This window comes from Vombatus ursinus, unplaced genomic scaffold (genome assembly GCF_900497805.2).
Source record: "Vombatus ursinus unplaced genomic scaffold, bare-nosed wombat genome assembly UNPS02014874.1, whole genome shotgun sequence".
NCBI lineage: Eukaryota > Metazoa > Chordata > Mammalia > Diprotodontia > Vombatidae > Vombatus > Vombatus ursinus.
Window position 1 is genome coordinate 17,250,332 of NW_020954652.1, and position 23,091 is coordinate 17,273,422.

General features: G+C 37.8%; 1 protein-coding gene across 1 annotated transcript; it reads right to left on the reverse strand.

The window, feature by feature from the left end:
• Positions 1-17,769: 17,769 nt before the first annotated feature.
• Positions 17,770-18,098, reverse strand: LOC114028300 (60S ribosomal protein L37-like). Its single transcript, XM_027842545.1, has one exon. It carries the CDS (start codon positions 18,096-18,098, stop codon positions 17,805-17,807), a length of 294 nt encoding a protein of 97 aa, XP_027698346.1. The 3' UTR covers positions 17,770-17,804.
• Between the last annotated feature and the right edge of the window lie 4,993 nt (positions 18,099-23,091).

Sequence of the window (23,091 nt, forward strand, 5' to 3'; positions counted from 1 at the left end):
AGATTTTTGTCAGTATACTTTCTGTGGCTTCCTAACAATGACTATTTCGGGCCTATTTTCTTATTTATTTTATAATTTTAAAGCTTACATTAAGGTTTATTTTTGTGTATGTGTTAATTCCCTTAAATATGTTCCTATTCATCTTGGATTTCAGGGTGCCAGTCAGTGTCTTAATATACAGAAATTCAGTTTTCTCCTTGGTAGTTTTAGGAGAAATACATATTGTCGGAGCGGCAGAGCCAAGATGGCGGAGTGAAAGCAGTGACTTGCTTGAGCTCTCCCCGAAACCCCTCCAAATACCTGTAAAAAATGGCTCTAAACAAATTCTAAAGCAGCAGAACCCACAAAAAGACAGTGAAACAAATTTCCAGTCCAAGACAACCTGGATGGTTGATTGGAAAGGTATATCACGCCAGGTGGTGAGAGGAGCGCAGTGCGGCGTGGGTGTGCAGGCCGCAGTGACCCTGGAACAGGCCTCAGAGGACTGAATCACAGGCAGTTGTGGCAGTTTCCAGACTTCTCAACCCATGAAAGCCAAAGACAACTTAGAAGGTCAGTGGAAAAACTCTGTGACCGTGGTGAGAGGTAGAAGCTAGGTCTTCTACCTGGGGCAGCGGTTGCCTCCTGAGCTTCCAGCCCACAGACTGAGGGGGGAATCGAGTGGCTGATCAGAGGGGGATTGCAGGGATCTCTTTGCCAGTGCTGAGGCAGGAATCTCTTGCTTTGCCTGTGCTTGGATCTGGGTCACAGTTCTGAGGGATGGTCCTGGGGCAAGGAGGAGGTGGAGCTTGTTGTGGTGGTGGAGAGGAAACACCCCTCCCCTTATCATAGCACCTTGGAAGAACTGAAAATTTTCAGGTCCCTAGAAGTATCTCTGAAAACAGCTGTACAAACCCCTGAAGCTTGGGACAGCACATTCTCCACATTGGAAACTGACTTTTACCTTAAAAAAGAGTTTAAAACTCAAATAATTGGCCGGGATCATGAGTAAGCAGTGCAAAAAGAGTCAGGCTATATTATCTTGCTCTGGTGACAAAGAAGATCAAAACATACTACCAGAAGAAGACAACAAAGTCAAAGCTCCTACATCCAAAGCCTCCAAGAAAAATATGAATCAGTCCTAGGCCTTGGAAGAGCTCAAAACAGATTTTGAGAAGCAAGTAAGAGAAGTAGAGGAAAAACTGAGAGTGGTGCAAGAAAATCATGAAAAACAAGTCAATAGCTTGCTAAAGGAGACCCCAAAAAATACTGAAAACAACACCTTAAAAATAGCCTAAACCAAATGGCAAAAGAGGTCCAAAAAGCCAATGAGGAGAAGAATGCCCTAAAAAGCAAAATTGGCCAAATGGAAAAGGAAGTCCAAAAGATTACTGAAGAAAATACTTCCTTAAAAAATAGAATAGAGCAATTGGAAGCTAGTGACTTTATGAGAAATCAAGATACTGTAAAACAAATCCAAAAGAATGAAAAATTAGAAAACAATGTGAAATATCTCATTGGAAAAACAACAGACCTGGAAAATAGATTCAGGAGAGAGAATTTAAAAATTATTGGAATATCTGAAAGCCATGATCAAAAAAAGAGCCTAGACATCATCTTTCAAGAAATTACCAAGGAAAACTGCCCTGATATTTTAGAACCAGAGGGCAAAATAGAAATTGAAAGAATCCACAAATCTCCTCCTGAAAGAGATCCCCAAAGGAAAACTCCTAGAAATATTGTGGCCAAATTCCATAGTTCCCAGGTCAAGGAGAAAATATTCCAAGCAGCCAGAAAGAAAATATTCCAAGCAGCCAGAAAGAAACAATTCAAGTATTGTGGAAACACAATCAGAATAACACAAGACTTAGCTGCTTCTACATTAAGGGACCGCAGGACATGGAATGTAATATTCCAGAGGGCAAAGGAGATAGGACTACAACCAAGAATCACCTACCCAGCAAAACTGAGTATAATCCTTCAGGGAAAAAATGGCCATTCAGTTACATAGAGGACTTTCAAACATTCTTGATGAAAAGATCAGAGCTGAATAGAAAATTTGACTTTCAAATACAAGATTCAAGTGGAACATGAAGAGGTAAACAGAAAAAAGAAATCATAAGAGACTTATTAAGGTTGAATTGTTTACATTCCTGCATGGAAAGATGATATTTGTAACTCATGAGACCTTTGTCAGTATTAGGGTAGTTGGAGGAAAATAATTACATGTATGTATATAGATGGATAGATAGAGGGCACAGGGTGAGTTGATCTGGAAAATAAAATTAAGGGGTGAGAGAGGATTATACTAGGAGAAGGAGAAAGGGCGAGGTAGAATGGGGTAAATTATCTCACCAAAAAAAAAAAAAAAACAGAAAAGAAAAGGCCCTTACAGTAGAGGGGAAACAGGGAAAGGTGAGAGGGAATGAGTGAATCTTATTCTCATATGATTTGACCCAATTGGGTATGGAAATCTGTCTTACCCTACAGGAAAATGGGGGGGAGAGGACAAGAGAGTAGGGTGATGATAGAGAGGAGGGCAGATTGGGAAAGGGGATAGGCAGAAGTAAATACTTCTGAGGAGGGACAGGGTCAAAAGAAACAATAGAATAAATGGGGGGTCAGGATAGGATTAAGGGAAATAGAGTTAGTTTTTCACAGCATGTCTACTATGGAAATGTTTTGCATAACTGCACATGTATAATCTATATTGAGTTGCTTGCCTTTTCAATGAAGGTGGGTAGGGAGGAAGGAAGGGAGAAACTTTGGAACCCAAAGTTTTAAAAACACATGTTTAAAAAAAAGTTTTCACATGCAACTGAGAAATAAGAAATACAGGAAATGGGGTACAGAAATCTATCCTGCCCTACAGGAAAATAGAAGGGGAAGGGGATAAGAGAAGGAGGGGAGAGATAGAAGGGAAGGCAGACTAGGGGAAGGGGTATTCAGAATGCATGCCATCTTGGGGTGGGGGGGAGGGGTGAGATGGCATGAAAATTTAGAACTCAAAATCTTGTGGAAGTAAATGTTAAAAACTAAAAATAAATAAATTTATTTAAAAAAAAAGAAATATATCTTGTCTAAAAGAGACCAAGGTATATGAAGGCATGTACTTTATCCACTGGTTTTATTATCATTATTATTATCCTAAAATTGAATGTTTTCAACTCAGGTACATACACAAAATCAGTGTGTTACCCATGTGATTGTGTCTTTGCACCTCGGTTTCCACATTTTTGAAAGAGGAATAATAATCAATGATATACCTACTTCAGAACCTTTTTCTGAGAAAGAGGTTTTAAAAATCTGTAATGGTAAGGAAAGATAAGTACATATTTATCATCCCCATTTTATGAGTTAAAGAAATTGACACAACAAAAGATATAAAGTTGGGTATAAAATCTATGTAGCTGCATATTCAGAAGACCAAATCCATACAAGCTTCTCATTCTAACCCTAAAGAACTCCTGCTAGCCCCCTAGGAGTTGGGATACTGTGACTCTCCCTCTTTGCCCAGGAATGGCACTCTGCTCCAGATCCAGCTATGCAATTAGATTAGGTTGGGTCCAGGTGTGTGCAGATATACATCTAAGTAAATGGTTTAGACTGGCTCCATTTTCTTATACTAATTTGACTCAGTAATCCTAACCTGGGTGCTCTCAAAATGTTTTACCTTTTGTTATGTTTCTATTTAGGACTTCTGCAATAAGGTGGAAGTAGAAAGGTATTCAATGTCTTATATAAATCACTTGTATGCCGGGTAATTTATTACTTCACACAAGAGAACCTTAACAGAACAACTTAACAAAACATGATCTAGAGATAAGTCATAATCATTGTTACAATCTTTTGGGAAATTGATACTTAAACTTTTATCAAAACATGAAATAGTTTGCTGAATGACTAATTAGACATTTTACATTTCACCCCAGTTCTGTACTGTCCAACAGACGCCTACGTGTGTGGGGGTTAATCATCTAAGCTTGAGCCTATCCCTTGTTGATAGCTGTTCTTCTTTAAGACCAAGGGAGTAGTTACCATGCCCTTTCCTACTGCCATGGCTCTACTCCAACTGGATAAGACCTCCTAACTTCTCAAACTCACAAAGCCCTCTCCAACCCTGGACAAAAATACCTTCATTTCAGGTTAGGTATCTATTTGCCTAAGATGAACAAAAAACAAACAGGAAGAAGTCTTTTTAACACAATCTCAGGTTTGCCTAGGTAGGACATGGTCTTTACGTGTGCTCATGACAGCACAGAGTCTAAGGTGAGGAACAGGGTAAGCTGCCCCTTCTCCTTCCTCACCACACAGAAAGCAACTCAAAACAGGTCTATGATTCCCATTTGGGTAAAAAAAGTGGTGGAGGTCAGTTTTTTTTTACATATCCATTGAGTCATCAACTCTTCCAGATCTGTAGCTAATAATGGGGCTCTTCATAATATCAAAGTGAAAGCCCATCAGCCCTGAGTCACTCATGGTTGGAACCAAGACCCAAAGCTTCCACAAAGTTGACTCGAATCTGAGCATATTTGATGGGATGGTGCCTAGAAGTCAGCTCAGTTGCACCATAACATGATACAATGTTGTGCTGAAGGACCCCATCACAGAATGTTCTTAAAATGTGATCTGGAATAAAAGCTGCATTTGAACTTTCGTAAATGAAGCTTCTGTGAGCTATTCTCTGCCACTTCAATTTTTCTAAGCCCTGTGCAGAATTAAGCCCACAAATTAAATTCATCCTTTTCCCTGGCACTTTAATTCCATCCTATGGGGGCTTTGCTTCTCTCGTGCACCTCTTAGCAATAAGGTGCCCACTGTAATGGAAAGTAATTTTGAGCAGTTAGGGGATAAGATGAATTGAAGGTTTATGATGCCACTTCCCATTTTTCCGTAATGTTTTCCTTCTTAGTTGATGCAGAGAAAGAAACTCTTTGAGATGAACTATAGAATTCACTTATTACCCATGAATTACTAATGTTATTCTTCATATAAGAGTTAAGAACTTGTAATTCTGTGCCTCTAACCCAGGAGAAACCCATCTATTCAGTTTTCCACTACTTGTTACAAAGCATATATGATCTATAGTCTATCTACTCAATTCTGGACACCACATGAGTCATCCAAGCTATGCTTTGAAGATCTATTATTACTCAGAACCTGCTACAGGCATACCTCGGAGATATTGCAGGTTCTTTTCCAGACCACCACAATAACGTGAAAATCACAAAAAAGCAATTCACACAATTTTTTTTTTGTTTCCTGGTGCATATAAAAGTTATCTTTATACTATATTGTAATCTATTAAATGTGCAGTAGTATTATGTCTTTAAAAAGGAAATACCTTAATTAAAAAATATTTTACTGCTAAAAAATGGCAAGTACCATCTGAGCGTTCAGTGATATGTAATCTTTTTGCTGGTGGATGATTTTGCCTTAATGGTGATGAGTGCTGATTTAGTGATGGTTGCTAAAGTTTTGGGGTGGCTGTGGTGATTTCTTAAAATAAAACAACAAGAAACATCGTTTGACTCTCCCTTTCATTTGAACACTTAGAGGCCATTGTAGAGTTATTAATTGGCCTAATTTCAATATTGTTATGTCATGGGGAACAGAAAGACCCAAGGAGATGGAGAGAGATGGGGAACAACTGATTGGTGGAGCACTGAGAATATACATAACATTTATCAATTAAGTTTGCCTTCTTCTTTGGGAGTGGTTTGTGGCAGCCCCATACAATCACAATAGTAACATCACAGATCACAGATCACCTTAACAGATACAATAACTATGAAAAATCTTGAAATATTGCAGGAATTATCAAAATATGACACAGAGACATGATATGAACATCTGCTGTTGGCAAAATGGCACCAATAGATTTGTTCCATGCAGGGTTAACACAAACCTTCAATTTGTGAAAAACTCATTATCTGTGAAGCGCAGTATCCTAAAGTGTAATATGAGGTATGCCGGTGCCTCCCACAGAAGATTACATTTTCAAATAGCTCTGTTAGAAAGGTGGTGTTTTTGTTTTCCTGACGACCTGCCTGAATTCCTGAATTTGATTCATTGCAATTTATACCCATTTCTCATTTATTTCCCATTTGCCTTTAGACAAAAGAGAAGTCAAATCCCTCTTTTACATATTAGCCTTCAAAATACTTAAACAGTTTTAATGTCTCCACTGAGTTTTCTCTTGAATTCCCAATTGATTATTCTCAGTTTCTTCAAATGATCCTCATATGGTATGGACTGAATTCAGATCCTTCACCCTCCTAGTTACCAGCCTCTGAACATTCTCCAGGCCATCAAGTTGCTCCCTAATTGGTGGCACTCACATATGCTCTGGCTGAAGCTAAATGTTGTGCTACAGCCACGTCTTGGAAGTCGGCCTTTGTTTTAGAGCAAACACAAATTAGTTTGAAATAGGATATAAGCAAGGGTAGGCTTACTTAATATCCATAAATATCAAATACTACAAAATCAACCACGTTTTCTATTCATTAGCAGCCCAGGAGAAACATCATTGCATGTTTGCCTGCTTGTGCCTTTTTCCATTCTCAAATCCTTTATTGCGTGAACTTAAACATTAATAAAAGTTGAGTTGACTGTGCAAATTGAAGACTGATAAATCTGTTTAATTCAAATGGAAAATATATTGAAAGGGTGACATTTCCTTCTAATTTAAGATGCTTATTACATTGTGGACAAACAGCCCAAGAGTACAAGTGACTTAAAAGTTGTGTAGTCCACTGTATAATTCCTTTTAAAGTAACAGAGATACATATCCTTCTAACAAAATAATTAGGGCTGGTCTGCAAAAGACAATTTTGAGAAGATATAAACACTAGATGCAACTTCCTGGTGCTACTTGCTTTATTTCTTTAACAGAAGTTGGGTGATATAATTTATTAATTGACTTCAACAAATTGCTTTTTTTAGTTTCATTTTCACCATTTGCTTCAAATGGAGAATATCGGTGTCCACCCCATTTTTTGTACGACTAACTTTTCACATGATGGAAATCGACGAGTCACTTCTTCACTTTTTAGACTCCCATTCTTTGTTGAGAACTTTGATCACTCTCTACTGCTTTTTTAGACCACTGAGAGGTAAAGTGAAGAGGGTGTCTAAGGCATTTACTCGAGGTGTGGCTTTAGGCAAATCAATTGATCTCTCTCAGTCTTAGTTTCCTCTTCTATAAAATAGTGTTGATAATGGCACTTATTCACAGAGCTTTTGAGAGGGAGATAGACAGGGGCATGCTGGAGCCAGCTCTTACCAGCTCACAAGAGCCAATTCTTCAATTTTCAATGTTAGCTTTTACACCTTGGAAACTGGCAAGTATTACAGGCCAGGGTTTGTCTTTTGAAAAATGTAGCATTTTTTCCAATTATGTGTAAAAACAACTTTAACATTCTTTTAGTTTTAACTTTGAGTTCCATATTCTCTCCCTTCCCTCCTCATTGAGAAAGCAAGCAATTTGACATAGGTTATACATGTGCAGTCACTTAAAACCTATTTCCAAGTAAGTTATGCTGTAAAAGAAAACCCAAACAAAAAAAAACAAAAACAAAAACAAAAACAAGAACTAAAAAGTAAAGAAAAAGTATGCTTTGATCTGCATTCAGACTCCAACAGTTCTTTCTCTGGAGATGGATAGCATTTTTCTTCATTGTTTTGTCGACAGCATAGACTTAAGGAAGGGATGGAAAGATGTTAATAATTCAGATTAAGCTTGTGTGTTGTACGTATATATTTTTGAATTGTTAAACATTTACCAGCACACCTCTGAAGATAACGTATATAAAGCATGTGACAAACCTTAAAGTTCAATAAAGACATTACCTATTAGTATTTCGTGTCTTTGATTTTAATTTGCATATCTTTCCCACTATATATATTATTACTAACTTAAAGAATGGGAACCCACAGTTTACCATAGTTTGCTGAGTTGAACTTATTGTACCCTGTCCTCCAGTATGTACTCTGTAGAATTACGTTTTAGTTTTCTCAGTGTGTCCAATTGTCATGGATATATCTTACATCTTTGTAGCTGTAGGAATCTCAAATGCTTAGTCAGCTGAGATCTAATTTCCTTTAGCAACAGTCTTCTTGTTTTGTTTTGTTTTGTTTTTTTTAAGGCAATTGGGATTAAGTGACTTGCCCAGGGTCACACAGCTAGTGTCAAGTGTTTGGTCTGAGGCTGGATTTGAACTCAGGTTCTCCTGACTTCAGGGCTGGTGGTCTCTCCACTGCGCCACCTAGCTGCCCCTAGTCTTCTTGTTCTTTAAGGATACAGGGTAAATACAAATGAACTCCTGGGGCTCTGTTCTGTAGGAGCAGATTCAGATGGGTTTAGTTCCCCTTTCTCTACCACCTCCCATCCAGAGGTTATGGGATCATAGAGCTGGAGCTTGAAGGGATCTCCAAAGCCATCCAGTACATCCCCTTTACTTTACAGGTAAGGAAACTGAGGCCCAGAAAGATTAAATGGCTTGCCCAAGGTGACATAGACAGTAAACACTTGAGGTAGGTTTTGAGGCCAGAACCTTCAACGCTACAGCCAGTACCTGTACTCTTTTCATTGTAGAGAATAGTATGTCTCCTTGGCTGCAGATTGGGGCATATACCATCACTCTCAGTGGTGGTCGTTCTGTGGCTCCAGGTTGTGGGTGGAAACAAAACAAAACAAAACAAAACAAAAACAAATACAAACAAAAATAGTTTCCCTTTGGTGACTATGTACCTGTTGTAAAGAGCTGAAAGACAAACATGGATACATAAGGAATAGAGAGAGACTCCACAGGGCAGATAGAAAAAGCTTAATTTAGCTTTTGGCTAAATCCACATCCAGTAGTCTCAGCTACATAATCCTATGAGCTAGGGGTAGAGAGGCTAACCTGAACTGAAGCCAGCTAGAGGCTGAGAGCTATTGCAAGGCAAAACTAAAGTCCACGAAATTGGTCCCCAAAGCTTTCCAATCTCCCTTTCCTTTCTTCTCTCCTAGTACCCACGGGTAACTTGATGCTCTTACCCTTTTTACCTCATTGCGCTCAGACCTGCTTGCTGCTGTCAAAGCCCGGTTGTCTTTAAAACATACTGTCAGCCAGTTAACTACAAGAGACAGGACCATGTAAATCACTTTTCATTCAAGTAGAAGTTATCAAGGGCAGGTTAATATGTTACCCTTCTTAAGGTATTTGGATTAGTTAATTAATTAATTAAGAATGTATCTAGTGGATACTATGTGCAAAGTGCTGGGGTTACACAGAGATAAATAAGATAGACCTTAATCTCAAGAAGCTCACATTTTAATGAATGATGACAACAAATATAGAAGGTTTCATCTTCGCAGAAAATAGAAAGTTCCCATGGTCCTTAGTGTATAGGGGAAAAGTACTTGGTATTATCTTCTTTAATGGCATTTCCAATGATAAAGTGATATTAGTTTCTGATGATGACCCATTTGACTGTGCCAAGGACTTTGGTGCCAAGAACTTACTTTCTCGGGTCTTCAGTAACTATGTCTGTAGCACTCACAGAAGCAGTTGCCAGGATTCATCTCTACGGGAGTTGTTTCCCTGGCTGATGGTTGTGGGCTAAGGGTTGGCACCACTCATATTCCCAAGGCTCTTGAGATCAAGGTTCTTTCTCAGTCAGGATCAGAGTGGTCATGGTTATTATGGTGATGGTGGTGGTGGTGGTGGTTTGCCTTGCCTGTCATATACAACCTCTTGTTACTCACTCAAGATGCCTCGCTGCTTCAGGTAGGCTGACTTGCCTGCCCTGTTTGTGGCACTTGGCTGGCAGTTGATGAAAATTATTGGTCCCGTCTCCATAGGAATTGCTTCCCTAATTGATTACTGGGAGGGATTGACTAGAAGTAGACTGGTGGCCTAGGGGAGGGCACTGTCACTCCTAGAATGCCTATACTTATCTGCATGTTAATAAACTATCTTAAACCATTGATAATATCAGCTGCTCATTATCTAACACTTTCCAGTTTTAAAGGACGTTTGATCTTCGTAATCAGTTTTTGAGGAGTGAAACCTGTTGCAGTGGGGTGTTACTGTCAAAGGACCTGGATTCCAATATTGATTCTGCTACTTACTAAATGTGTAACTTAAGCTCGTTACATCATGGTTTTCTCTTCTGGAATATTAGGGAGTTGATCTAAATGATCTCTGACATAGCTGCCAACTCTAAACTTATGACTCTACAATTTTACGAGCCCAGTTATTCTGATGCCAAACTGGTACTTTTCCCACTATGATATTCTCCATCACAGAATGATTTTCTAAAGTTAGAATATACGAGGCCATGGCGGGCAGGTGGGGATTTTTTATAATCCAAAACAGCAATCCTATTCACTCTCAATTGTCTCCATTGTAAGCAACCACCTGCTAATATATAAAAAGACCATTCCTGAATATGCTGTCAATCATGATTCATTTTTAAAATTTCTGAACACCAAATTCCTATTAGACAAGATACTAATGCAACTTGGGGAGAACATTACTTTGTATTAAGGCATGTGTTCTCCTCTTAAATGACTTTTAGCTAATTAGATCCTACTCTTATTAATTAGGGCAAAGGCTGGCCTAAGGCAGAATCTTAGAGTTGGTGCAGTTTTTCTAATAGTGCTCTTAATCTTCTATTAGTTCTGATGCATACTCTCTTCAAATGACCATCAGACAACTTTTTCTGAGGAAAAGATCTAGTCAACTCATTCATATTGAGGCATAAGTGACCAAGAAGATCTTTCATGCCTGGAATTTTCTTGCTCCTTCTCTCTTTTAGAATCCTTAATATATACCTCAAGACTCAGCTCAGATGCTACCTCTTTAGGGAAGACTTAATATGGTCCCATAGCTGCTAGAGCCTTCTTCTATGTGGTCACCTTCCATCTACCCTGTATATATTTTATATGCACCTATGAATGTATATGTTTCTCTAGTTCCCTGTTACAATGCAAGTTTTTTGACAACAGGAACCATCTTTGCATCTCTGTTATAGCACGTAGTTTGATCTTAATAAATGTTTGTTGATTAATGAGGCAGCTAGCTATGTAGGGAAGAAATCCAGCCTCAGATATTTACTAGCTTTGTGACCTTGGGCTTAAACTCTAACCTCTAAATACTGAAACTCTGCTTCAATTTTCTCATCTATTAAGTGTGAATAATAGCATCTACCACTTAGAGTTGTGACAGTTGTTTTAACAGTTGTTAAGTATTCTATAGATCTCAGTTGCTCTATACAATATATAAATTGCTATAATTAATGTTGTAGCAAAAGGGGAAGCTAGATGGTACCAGCCTAGAGTCAAGAAGACCTGAGTTCAAATGTGACCTCAGACACTTACTAGCTGTGTGACCTTAGGCAAGTTACTTACCCTTGTTTGCCTCAATTTCCTACTCTGTATATTGAGCTGGAGAAGGAAATTGCAAATCACTCCATTATCTTCACCAAGAAAATCCCAAATGGGGTCATGAAGAGATGGACATGACTGGAAAAAAAAACTGAACAACAATAAAATTAATGTTATGTGTTCATTGGTATTTTGACAGTGGACAACATTTGTAGGTCACATCTATATAGTACTTTCTTGTTTAGAAAACACTTCCCTTTCACTGAGGGGAGAAGGTTGGTTGGTAACACAAATACAATTATCTCCATGTCTCAGACAATATTTCAGAAATACTAAGTGATTCGTGCAAAGTTATACAATTAGTAAGTCTAGTCTTAAGTAGAGGTTAATAACTAGGTTTTCTGACTCCAAGTTTGAGCCTTTTCAAGATATTGCTTTTTTTGGTTGTTTGTTTTTGTTTGTTTTTAGAGAATTTCTAATCATTGAACTTCTACCATCAACAAGGAAATAGGTTATATTTGGAGCAAACTAAGCTTCTATTTTTTCTTCTCTTTTCAAAGATCTTGAGATTGAGTATTAAGTAGCTTCATAGAATTCAACCTGGTAGTAATTTTGGAGGTCCTCTAGAGAAACCCCATGCTTTTTATAGATAATTAAATAATTTGCCTCCAGTTGAAGTGGTAGTATTAGAGCTAAAATTTGGACCCAGGTTCCCTGAATTGAAATTTATTGCTCTTTCCACTGATCTTTCTCACACGACACATTATCCCCTAATTTCCTACATTTTCATTGGCTTTTCCCCATACCCAGAATTTTCTTCTTCCTCATCTCTACCTCTTAGCTTAGCTAATTTCTTTCAGGTTCTGGGTAAAATCCCACCTTTTGCTAGAAGCCTACAGGTCCTCTTAATGTGAGTGCCTTCCCTCATTATTTTATCTTTATCATGTTCGTACAAAGTTGTTCGCATGTTACATCCTTTGTTAGACTAGGATCTCCTCCAGAGCAAGGGACTGTTTTACTGTTGAGGTGTGTATTTCATTTCTCTGTGTCCCCAGTGCTTTGCACGGTGCTTGGCACATAGTAGGCCCTTAATAAATATACATTACGTTGACCTTGTCCTGCTTTTCATTCCCTACCTTGTTTAAGGTCAGCATGATCAGGGTTATATAACATACAGCTCCGTATATTACAAGGGTAATTATCTCAGAACTGAAAAGTATTTTTTTTTAATATTGCCTTGGCTTCAATGAAATCTAAAGGGAAAGTCATGAAGTTCTGCATATGCTAATGGTAATATGTACCTCTCCTCTAATGTTCCAAGAAAGAAAACAGAGAACATTAATTTTAATGCACATATATACCCATGTCCTTCATTTAAATTCAAATAAATCCCCAATACTATTTCTACAAGACAACACATTCCTTATGCTATAAGAAGGCATATGAATACCATTTCCAAAGATAATGCTTTTTAATTCTTTAACTTTCAAATAACAATATTAAATAAATCATTTCAGAATTGGTTCCTAAAAATCAATTCTTTTTTGGCTACTTCTCAGTTTGCAACTGTTTTCTTAAACAAATTTTTCCTTTTTCAAGAAATTGGATATATTTCTACCAGACTATGTTAAGTGCTTTAGAGCATATTCTGGATAAGATCTGGTTTTTTGATGCCATTTGAATTTTTAGGAAAATGAGTAACCAAGGGATTCACTTTGTATAAGCATAACTATGGGCACATTAAATATCTATAGCCTGGGAGGTTCGTGTCTCTCTTTGTGATTTGGTTACCATACTTCAGCCTTCTATGGCTTGCATATCAATACTATGTCTCTGTAGCTATTAGCAGCAGAAACGTGTTAAGGGAGAAGAAAAGATTCATTTCCTAAGTTTTCACTTGTGAAGAGGTGGTAGTAGATATCAGATTCCTCTGATGGGCTGACATAATTTTAAAGAGAAATGTCTTTGTTCTCCCAGAGTGCTTCCTGGAACAGTTCAGCTAAACAGAAAAGGTAATTTCAAGGTTGGATTATTATAAATCTCTTGAAGTTTACCCTATATAGCAATCCCAGGCACCCTTAGTGGGGAAGCTGGGTGGTGGAAGGTTGGGAGACTGAAGTACTGAAATACATAAGAATCATTTTGAAAGGTAACTCTGTTCTTTCTTGTCTAGAATATTATATATAATATATTACATAATATATTATATGTAAGATAATATATTTAATTTAGTATGTTGTACTTTTTATGAACAAAATACACATTTGTCAAACTTTTTGTGAATTGGAATTATGGGCAAATCCTGAGCTTTTCAGTTGACTGGACAGTTGAAGGTTTTGAAAGTATTGAAAAGCAAGAAAAAAAATTGGTGTGTATTCCATTCAATTCAACAATTATATAAATATTTGTTTATTCAATTATATTTTTAGGGAGTACCTGAGATATCAGGAAGTTAAGTGACTTATCCAGAGTCACATAGCCTATGTCTATCAGAGGAAGGGCTTGAATCTGTTTCTTCAATCTTTTTCACTCTAAATTTAGTAGCATGCTTCACCAATCAAAATTGGTCAGACTGTCTCTATTTTTCCTCTTTCTGTCCATGTCTCTCCATCTCTGTCTCTGCCTCTCTCTTTCTCTATCTTCCTTTCTGTCTCTGTGGCACTGTTGCTACTTCTTCATCTCAATGTCTCTGTGTCTGTGCCTGTATGTCTGCCTCCGTCTCCCTGTCTTAATATTTCTTTCTCCTCACTTACCCTAGTAATGTGTCTCTCTGTGTTTCTCCCCACACCTCACACCCAATTCAGCACAGGTGGCAGGAAGAACGAAGTTCAAATATGGCTTCAGACATTTACAGAGTGTGTGACCCTAAGCAAATTACTTCATTTCTGTTTGTCTCAGTTTCTTCATCTGTAAAATGGGGGTAACAAGTATACCTACCTCACAGGATGGTTGTGAGCCATTAAATGACTTAATAATTGTAAAACATTTTGCAAACTTTAAAGCATTATATGATAACTATTCATCTTATAAAGAGCAGGTAGGAGAAGCCTTTATGAAGACCCTGCTATGGGTCAGGCACTATGGCAAGCACTTTACAAATATTGTATTATTTGACATTCACAACCACTTTATGGGGTAGGTGTTATTATTATCCCCATTCTATGGTTGAAGAAATTGAGGCAGAGAGAAGTTAGGTGACTTATCCAGGACCATACAGCTTGCACATTTCTGAGGCCAGATTTGACTCCAGGCCCAATATTCCATCCATTGTACTCCCTAGTTACCTCTAGGGTTTCCAATATCTTCCTTCCCAACTGATCCTTTAATTCTGCCAATAAAAATGTGCAGACCTCATGAAAGACAAAAAAAAAAAAAAAAAAAAAACCTCTGTGTAGGAGTTCCCTTGAATCTTCTATACTGTATCTATATTATACTATATCTTTAACCACCTTACAGCTCCCTTCTACCAATTATGGCCAAACATCTTGAAAAAGTAGCTTACCTATAGGGCCTGGTCCCAGGCAGCTTTTTAGTCAGGTAGGACACAGTAGGAGAGATAAGACCAGGAACTATCACCCCAACAACAACAGTGGCAGGGCAGTGGCATCCAGATGGCAATGGGGGCAAGACCAAGTCTCAGTACCAACAGTAACTTCCAACTCAGGGACTGCAGTGCAAGATCAGTCCGATGTCTAACCATCCCATCCAAAATTAAAGGATTCAGAGCCTGAACCTGGCACAAAGTCCCATCCCAAGAAGTTAGGCTGAAAACATGAGTAAATAGCAGCAAAGTACTGATATGGGGTTGGAATGGAAACTATGAGTTAAGAGAATAACAAAAAGAAATCCCAGAATGAGAAATAATGATACTATGTACTTTAATCTTTAATAATAATGACAAGATGGATTGTAGTCACTCAGTCAACAAGTATTTTATGCACTCTGCATATGCCAGGCACTATGCTAAGCACTAGGTATACAAAGAAAGGCAAAAACCATGATCACATTCTAGTGGGAGAGGCAATATGCAAATAACTATGTACAAATAGGATACATAAAGTGCTGGTGGAAGATCATCTCAGAAGGAATGCAGTGGGGAGGAGGAGGGACCATGAAAGACCTCAAGTAAAAGGTAAAATTTGAGCTGTGCCTTAAAGGATGTTCTAGAAGATAATAGGTAGAAGTGGGAAAGAAGAACAATCACTCAATCAGTAAACATTTATTAAGTGCTTACAACATGACAGGCACTGTGCTAAGTGATGGGGATGCAAGAAGAGGCAAAAAATAGTCCTTGCCCTCATTACAGTCTAATGGGGGAGACAACATGCAAACAAACATAAACAAAGCAAGCTATATACAGGATAAATAGGGAATAATTAACAGGGGGAAGTTATTGAAATTGAGGAATTGTGGAAGGCTTCCTAAAGAAGGTGGGGTTTTAGTTGGACTTAGAGGAAGTAGAGGAGGTCAGTCATCAGAATAGGGGATGGAGGAGAGTTCTAGGAATGGGGGATAGCCATTGTAAAGAGAGAGCTGAGAAATGGAGTGTCATGTGTGACATTGGTAAGTAGATGATTGTAGTTGAATTTTAGAGTTCATGGAGGGGAGTAAAGTTTAAGAAGATTGGAAAGATAATAAGAAATGAGCTTGTAGATAGATTAAATGCCAGAGTCTGACAGTTCATCCTGTAGATAATTGAAAGCCCCTGGAATATATTCAGACAGATGGCATGGTTAGACCTACAGTTTTGGAAAATCACTTTTGCAGCTGAATGGAGCCTGAATTGGGAAGGGGGGGACTTGCAGAAGGGAAACCAATTAGAAGGTTATTGCAGTAGTCAAGGTGAGAGATGATAGGGACATATTCTAGGGTGGTAGTTATGTAACTTGAGAGAAGAAAGTTACACAAGATGCTGGGAAGTTAGAAACAAGACTTGTTAAGAGGGAAAGGAGATGAGTGAGACTGAATTTTTAAGGATAATGCCAGTGTTAAAAGCCTTAGTAACTGGGAAGATGATATGCTCAAAAGTAGTAGAAAATGGAAGGTTTACATGAACTGATACAAAGTGAAATGAACAGAACTAGGAGAACATTGTACATAGTATCAGCAACATTATGCAATGATTAATTATGAATGACTTAGCTCTTCCTAGCAATCCAAGACAATTCCAAAGGACTAAGATGGAAAATGCTATCCACATCCAGAGCAAGAACTTTTAGAGTCAGAATGCAGATCAAAACATACTATTTTCACTTTCATTATTTTAGTGGTTCTTTTCTTTTATCCTGTTTCTTCTTTTACAATATGACTAACAAGGAAATATATTTCATATGCTTGCACATACATAACATATCAAGTTGCTTACTGTCTTAGGGAAGGGGTTCTGAGAGAGGGAGGGAGAAAATTTGGAACTCAATTTTTTAAAAAAACAAATGTTAAAAATCTTCTTTATATGTAATTGGAAAAAATAAAATACTTTCAAAAAGAGTAGTAGGAAAGGTAATAATAAAGTTGGGAAGAAGGCAAAGTTCAGGGAAAATGATGAGTTTTGTTTTGTGTATATTAAGTTTGAGATACTGATGGGACATCCTTTTTAAAATGTCTAAAAATTGGTTGGTGATGCAGGAGAGGAGCTTGGGAGAGAGATTAGAGTTTGGTGTATAATTTTGGAAATCTTCCACATGCAAATGAAGATTAAACCTAGGAGAGATGATCAGATAACCAAATGATATAGTGTAAAGGGAAAAGAGAAAAGAAGTCAGAACAGAGTTTTATGAAAAAACCACAGATACTGGGTGTGACCTGCATGAATGTCCAGCAAAACAGATTGATAAGTAGTGATCAGACAGTTAAGAGAACCAGGAAAGAGCAAGTGGTGTAATGAAAACCTGGAGAGGAAAGAGATGGTAAAGGAGATGGCAACTGACAGTATGAAGGACTGCAGAGAAGGATGAGGACTGAGAAAGGTCAATTAGATTTAGCAATTAAGAGATCACTGGTAAGTTTAGAGAAAACAGTTTCAGCTGAATAATGAGGTTGGAAAATCAATTGTTTTCCAGCATCCCTGTATGTGCTTTTCCTCTCCCTCATTAGAATACAAGGCTACTTGAAGGTAGGGAATGTATCACTTGTATGTATATCCCAAGGACTTTGCACAGTGTCTAGCAAAGTTTAGATTCTTAACAAATGATGTATTCATACATTTTATCTGTCTGTCTACTTATCTGTCCATCTACTCAATAAAGTTCAAATTTCTTGGCATTGAAATCCAAGCCCCTTACAGTTTGGTACCACTCTATATTTCTATTGCCTGTGACATTTTCCATGTTTCAGCCCACATAGACTTCTTGTCATTTACTCATATTTGCTCACCTTTGTGACTTTGCTCGTGCTTTTTTTTTTTTTTTACTTTTTTCATTCAGGACATTTATTTTAACAAACAGTTGAATCCTCAAGATGAACTAGATGCTGCAACAGCTGCTCTCATGGGTTTAGGTATTGTTCTTTCACGGAATCCATTTCTGAATCGGTGATAGACAATTTTTAGGTGCCTCATTCGACCAGTACCAGTGGTGTTGCGTTGCTTAGCCTTTGCACTCCAATTATGCTTTCTCTTGCATTTAGCAGGATATCCACATTTGCCACATGTTGACTTCTGAATATGGTATGCCTTAGAACCGCAATGACAGCACAAAGTGTGCATCTTATTCTGGCGCTTACCAAATGAAGATGTCCTCTTCGTCATCTTCCTCCTGGTGCCGGGACCAAAAAAAAAAAAAAAAAAAAAAGCTTGCTCATCCTTTTCACAATACCTTGAATGTCTTACTTTTACCCCCAAAAAATGTGTCTGTTGAATTTCTATTCATACTTTAAAGGTCAACCCCAATGAAGCTTCCTCCATGATCTCTTCTGACCTACTTTATTATAATGATTGTTTCCTTCCTTGAATCTCCCATAGATCTTTGTATCTTTCTTGCGTACTTGTCAAGTATAATTTTGCACCATGACATTTTTTATATATGCCATGTCCCACAAATAGACTTGAAAGTCCATAAATGCAGTGGTCATGATTACATAAACTTAGCTTTGCATCTTGTATTGGCCATGTTACTTTGTGTGCAACAGCTTCTCAACACATCTCTGCTGAAGTAAATTTTATTAATACAATATTTTGAGTCTGTTGAACATGACTTTTTTCTGCCTAGAGCACACATGGAGTTTGATCACAACATTCTTTTGGATAATCATGGATTTCCCTTTATTTCAGGGAGATAGGATTTGACCATTTGTCTGGTTATTATTATTTTTTTTTTTGGCAAGGAAATTGGGATTAAGTGACTTGCCTTGAATCACACAGCTATTAAGTGTTATGTGTCTGAGGCCGAATTTGAACTCAGGTCCTCCTGACTCCAGGGCCAGTGGTCTCTCCACTGCACCCCCTAGCTACCTCATGGTTATTTCTTTTCCTGAAAACTATTTGAAATTGATATCTGAATGCCTCATCTACAAGGTTCATTCCACTTATGATAGGAAATGTAGAATACAGCTTCCTAAGTGAAGACGTACTGGTCATGCCTATCATTTCCTTTGAGTCTTTACTAAATGATCATGGGTCCTCCTGCATTGAGTGGATGTCCCCAACAAAATAACCTGCAATATGATGGGGAAAGACATAGAGGGACTGTTAACACCTAATAATTTCTAAAGGACTTGCTGTATTTTATTAGATGGCTCTGATGTAAGTAATTGTTTTACTTGGTATTTATTGGATTTGATCCTGCATATGCAACCAGAAGCAGATAGCTGCTGTGTTAGTCTTGGAATGAGCTATTTGTCCCTGATTACACAAGTCTTGTTACATTAGAATTGTAGCATATTTCCCCTGAAAGGAAGAAACATGGCACATAAACCTGCCAGAGACAAGCTTATATTGTCTTCCAAGAGCACTGAGCATCCTGGTCCTGGAAGCCTACACTGCCATCTGGGGGAGAAAAAAGGAACAGTACATAGGCTTCTGTGCCCAGCTACAGGGATGGATACACACACACACACACACACACACACACACACTCAGCAAAAATTGGAAGTAATATGATTTTTCTAAGATAAAACATAAGCCATCTAGACTACCTTTTGATACATTTTCCTTTATGAAATCAATTTACATGCATGTCCTCCTTTCCCAGAGTACAAAATAGCATCCTTCCTTTTAAAACATTTAACCATTTTGATCTCTTCATTTTCTTAAGATGCAAAATTTTGGAACTGGAAGATAAACTTAAGATCCCTTAGATAATCCATTCATTTTACAGTTAAGGAAACTGGAACCTAGAAAGGAGTGTCTTGGCTTAGGTGGTATAAATGGCAGAGAAAGAATTAGAACCAAGGTCTCTGGGTACTCAAGCTAATTCCATTTCTTTCAGCCTTTTTTTTGCCTCCTATAATAAATGCCAGAAATAGAAGCTCCTATTACAAGGCCAAAAGTTTGTTTTACAAATAATCGCTTTCCCCAGAAAGAGTAATAATTTATGCAAAGTCAGTTTAACACATGGTACCTTTGTCATTTTGTGACATTTCCAACACACAGTTCTGTACCTCCCATCTCTGAGTCTTTGCACAGGCTCTTTTCCTTATGTTGGGAATGTAAACCCTCCTTACCTACACTCAGCTCAGATGCCACCTCCTACAGGCTTCCCTTATAGGCCTAATTGCTAATCTGCTAATGCTTCTCTCTCTCTCTCTCTCTCTCTCTCTGTCTCTCTCTCTGTCTCTCTCTCAAAATTAACCTTGTATTTATTTTGTATATGCTTATATGTATACATGTAACTTCTTCGTGAAGGGAGATGTTTTATTTTTGACATTTTTACCCCAGAACCTTGAACAATGCCAGGCACCTGGTAGGTTCTTAAAAAAAAACCCTGATTATTTGATTGATTGATTAATTCACTAATGTACCTGCTTCCTTGTTGGAAATCAGAACAGGAATGTTCTGTGCACTGGTAAATATTTACATTAATTCAAATAAACAGATACTTACTGAATGACAAAGAGGTAGAAAGCACTGTACTAGATGCTATCAATATATAATTAAATTATCTAGTCTCTGTCCTCAGGAAGCTTGCATGTTCCTCATGGGGGAAGAAGAAAAGAACTGTGCCATATACTCAAGTAAATATAACATAAGGTCAGGTACAGGCCCAGGGCAAAGAGACATGATGCTATGGGAATGTTTGAAGAGAAAGAGAACACGCTCATCAGAGGTTCAGGGAAGGCTACATTGAGGCAATTGCACCTGGGATGAGCCATACAAAGATGATGTGATACCCATCTGTTCATCAGCAATGTTTCACTCCCACAGGGTCCAGAGCAGATGCTAGCCTGCGTGATTGTTCCTGAAATTTATTTTTTAAACTTGAGAGTGCTACATGATCAGCTGACCATGCTGTATGAATTGTGAATTACAAAGATTGTAGGCATGTACAGGGATTAAATGATTTAGCCCAATGCAATTTATAATACATAAAACTAGCATATTTAATGATTTCAACAAAATTCAATGCCATGACAAATTTTGTAAAGAGCTATTGTTTTGACCCATAAAATACAGCAAGTCCTTTAGAAATTATTAGGTGTTAACAGTCCCTCTATGTCTTTCCCCATCATATTGCAGGTTATTTTGTTGGGGACATCCACTCAGTGCAGGAGGACCCATGATCATTTAGTAAAGACTCAGAGGAAATAATAGGCATGACCAGTACGTCTTCACTTAGGAAGCTGTATTCTACATTTCCTATCATAAGGGGAGCACTGTACCTGATAAACTAGAAGACATAGGCAGCTGAGCTATGCACCTACTTTATAATAGCCACAAAATCATGTGGAGGAGAAAAGAAGGAAGGGAACAAGCCTTTGTATAGCTCCTATTTCATGCCAGGCACTGTGCTAAGCACTTTATTTTTTATTTATTTTATTTTTAATTTATGGAATAAAACAAGCATTTCCATAACATAGTGTAATAAAAAAGATGATTGCACCCGAAACTGTAAATCTATTATGTATAATTTTCTTTTCCATTTAAATACAAAATAAAGTTATCATGTAAATTTAATTTTTATTTGTCTTCCCTCCCCCTATCCTACCTTAGAGATGGCTACCATTAGACACAAATATGTGTATGCATGTGTGTATGTATGTATGTAAATGTAATGTATATGTGTGTATGCGTGAATGTATGTAAAATCATTCTATACATATTTCAATTTATGAGTTCTTTCTCTGGATGCAGAGAACATCTTCCTTCATGTGTCCTTTGTAATTAATTTGGATATAGGTGCTATCATTTTCATTTAATTAAGTGAGGAAATTGAGGCAAATAGAGGCTAAGTGACATGCCCAGGGTCACATACCTAGTAAATTTCTGACACCAAATCTGAATTCAGGTCTTTCTGACTCCAGGCCCAATGCTTTTTCCACTTCTGCCTTTGATGTATTCATGAAGGGTAAATTCAACGAAAAAAGAATGAAAAAGACAGGCTTACTTTCATAGGAGGTATTCTTTACCTCTGGGCTGTACAGTGACATGACTAAGAATATAAAATTTTATTTTCTACTCCATATCAGGTGATCAATAAGATGATAGACTAGACATTTTCTTCAACCTTCACAACCTTTCAAGCCCTTCTAAAATAGGAAATAAGGGCAAGAGGTAAAGCAATTTCAGCTGCTTCCATGTTATGGGATACCAAGTCCCCTAACATGGTAATAATTCTAAGAACAAACAGCAAAGGCTAATTCATAACTCCTAATTCACTCACCCAATTCTCCTTCCCATCCCTGAGCCCACCAAGTGCCTGAAGGGCTGCATAAGCTAAGCATTAGATTTCAGTAGAATCAGCTCCAACTTCCCCTCCTCACAATGCCACAGAAAATAAAAGTGAGGAATCTTGCCCTGGTGGGAACAGCAGCACGGTATGACTCTCTTTTGTAGTAAAGACTAGCTAGAGAACAGCAAAAGAGAGAGAACTGGTGCAGGATATATGTGGGTGGCTATGTGGTATTCTCCTTACCCTGAAAGAAAAGGGCCAACATCAACTGAGGCCAGTTCTGTTCCCCTAGAAGTCATTTAGGAAAAAGCCTTAGGCTGGGGAAATGTAAATTCCCCAATGTGGACAATGTTCTGAGATGGTTTTGAGGTCTAGCCCCTAGGGAATCTGTTATTAAAGAGAGAGGAGTCAGAAATTGAACAATAAGGGCATATAAAGAGGAAAAAGAAAGATAGAAATTAACATTGATCTCAGAAGGAAGAAAACTCATTCAAAGACCTTGAGCCTAAGCAAATAAACCAACAAGAAATATTTTAATAATAGACTGGAAAATGTTCTCCAGATCAGCTAAGAGAGTACCAACATTTTTGAAAAATATTTCAAGACAAAAGAAAAGAAATGACCATCAGATAAGGCAAAGGGACCTGTGGGTGGCCAAGAGAACATGGAACCAGAGAAGGATGTTCCTGAATAGTTTAGAAGATAATTGAGAATTGTGAAAAACAAAACTTATGCCCTTCACTGCAGAAATAAATGACAAAATAGAGGGGAGGGGGAAATGATTACATGGTGGTCTCAGCAAAGAAACATAAGAAAGAACAATTGGTTGAGAATGCGAATAAACAAAAGTAGGACAATCTGAAATAAGAGAAGCAAAAGGTTTTAAGAAAAGGCATTAAAAACAAAACAGAAATC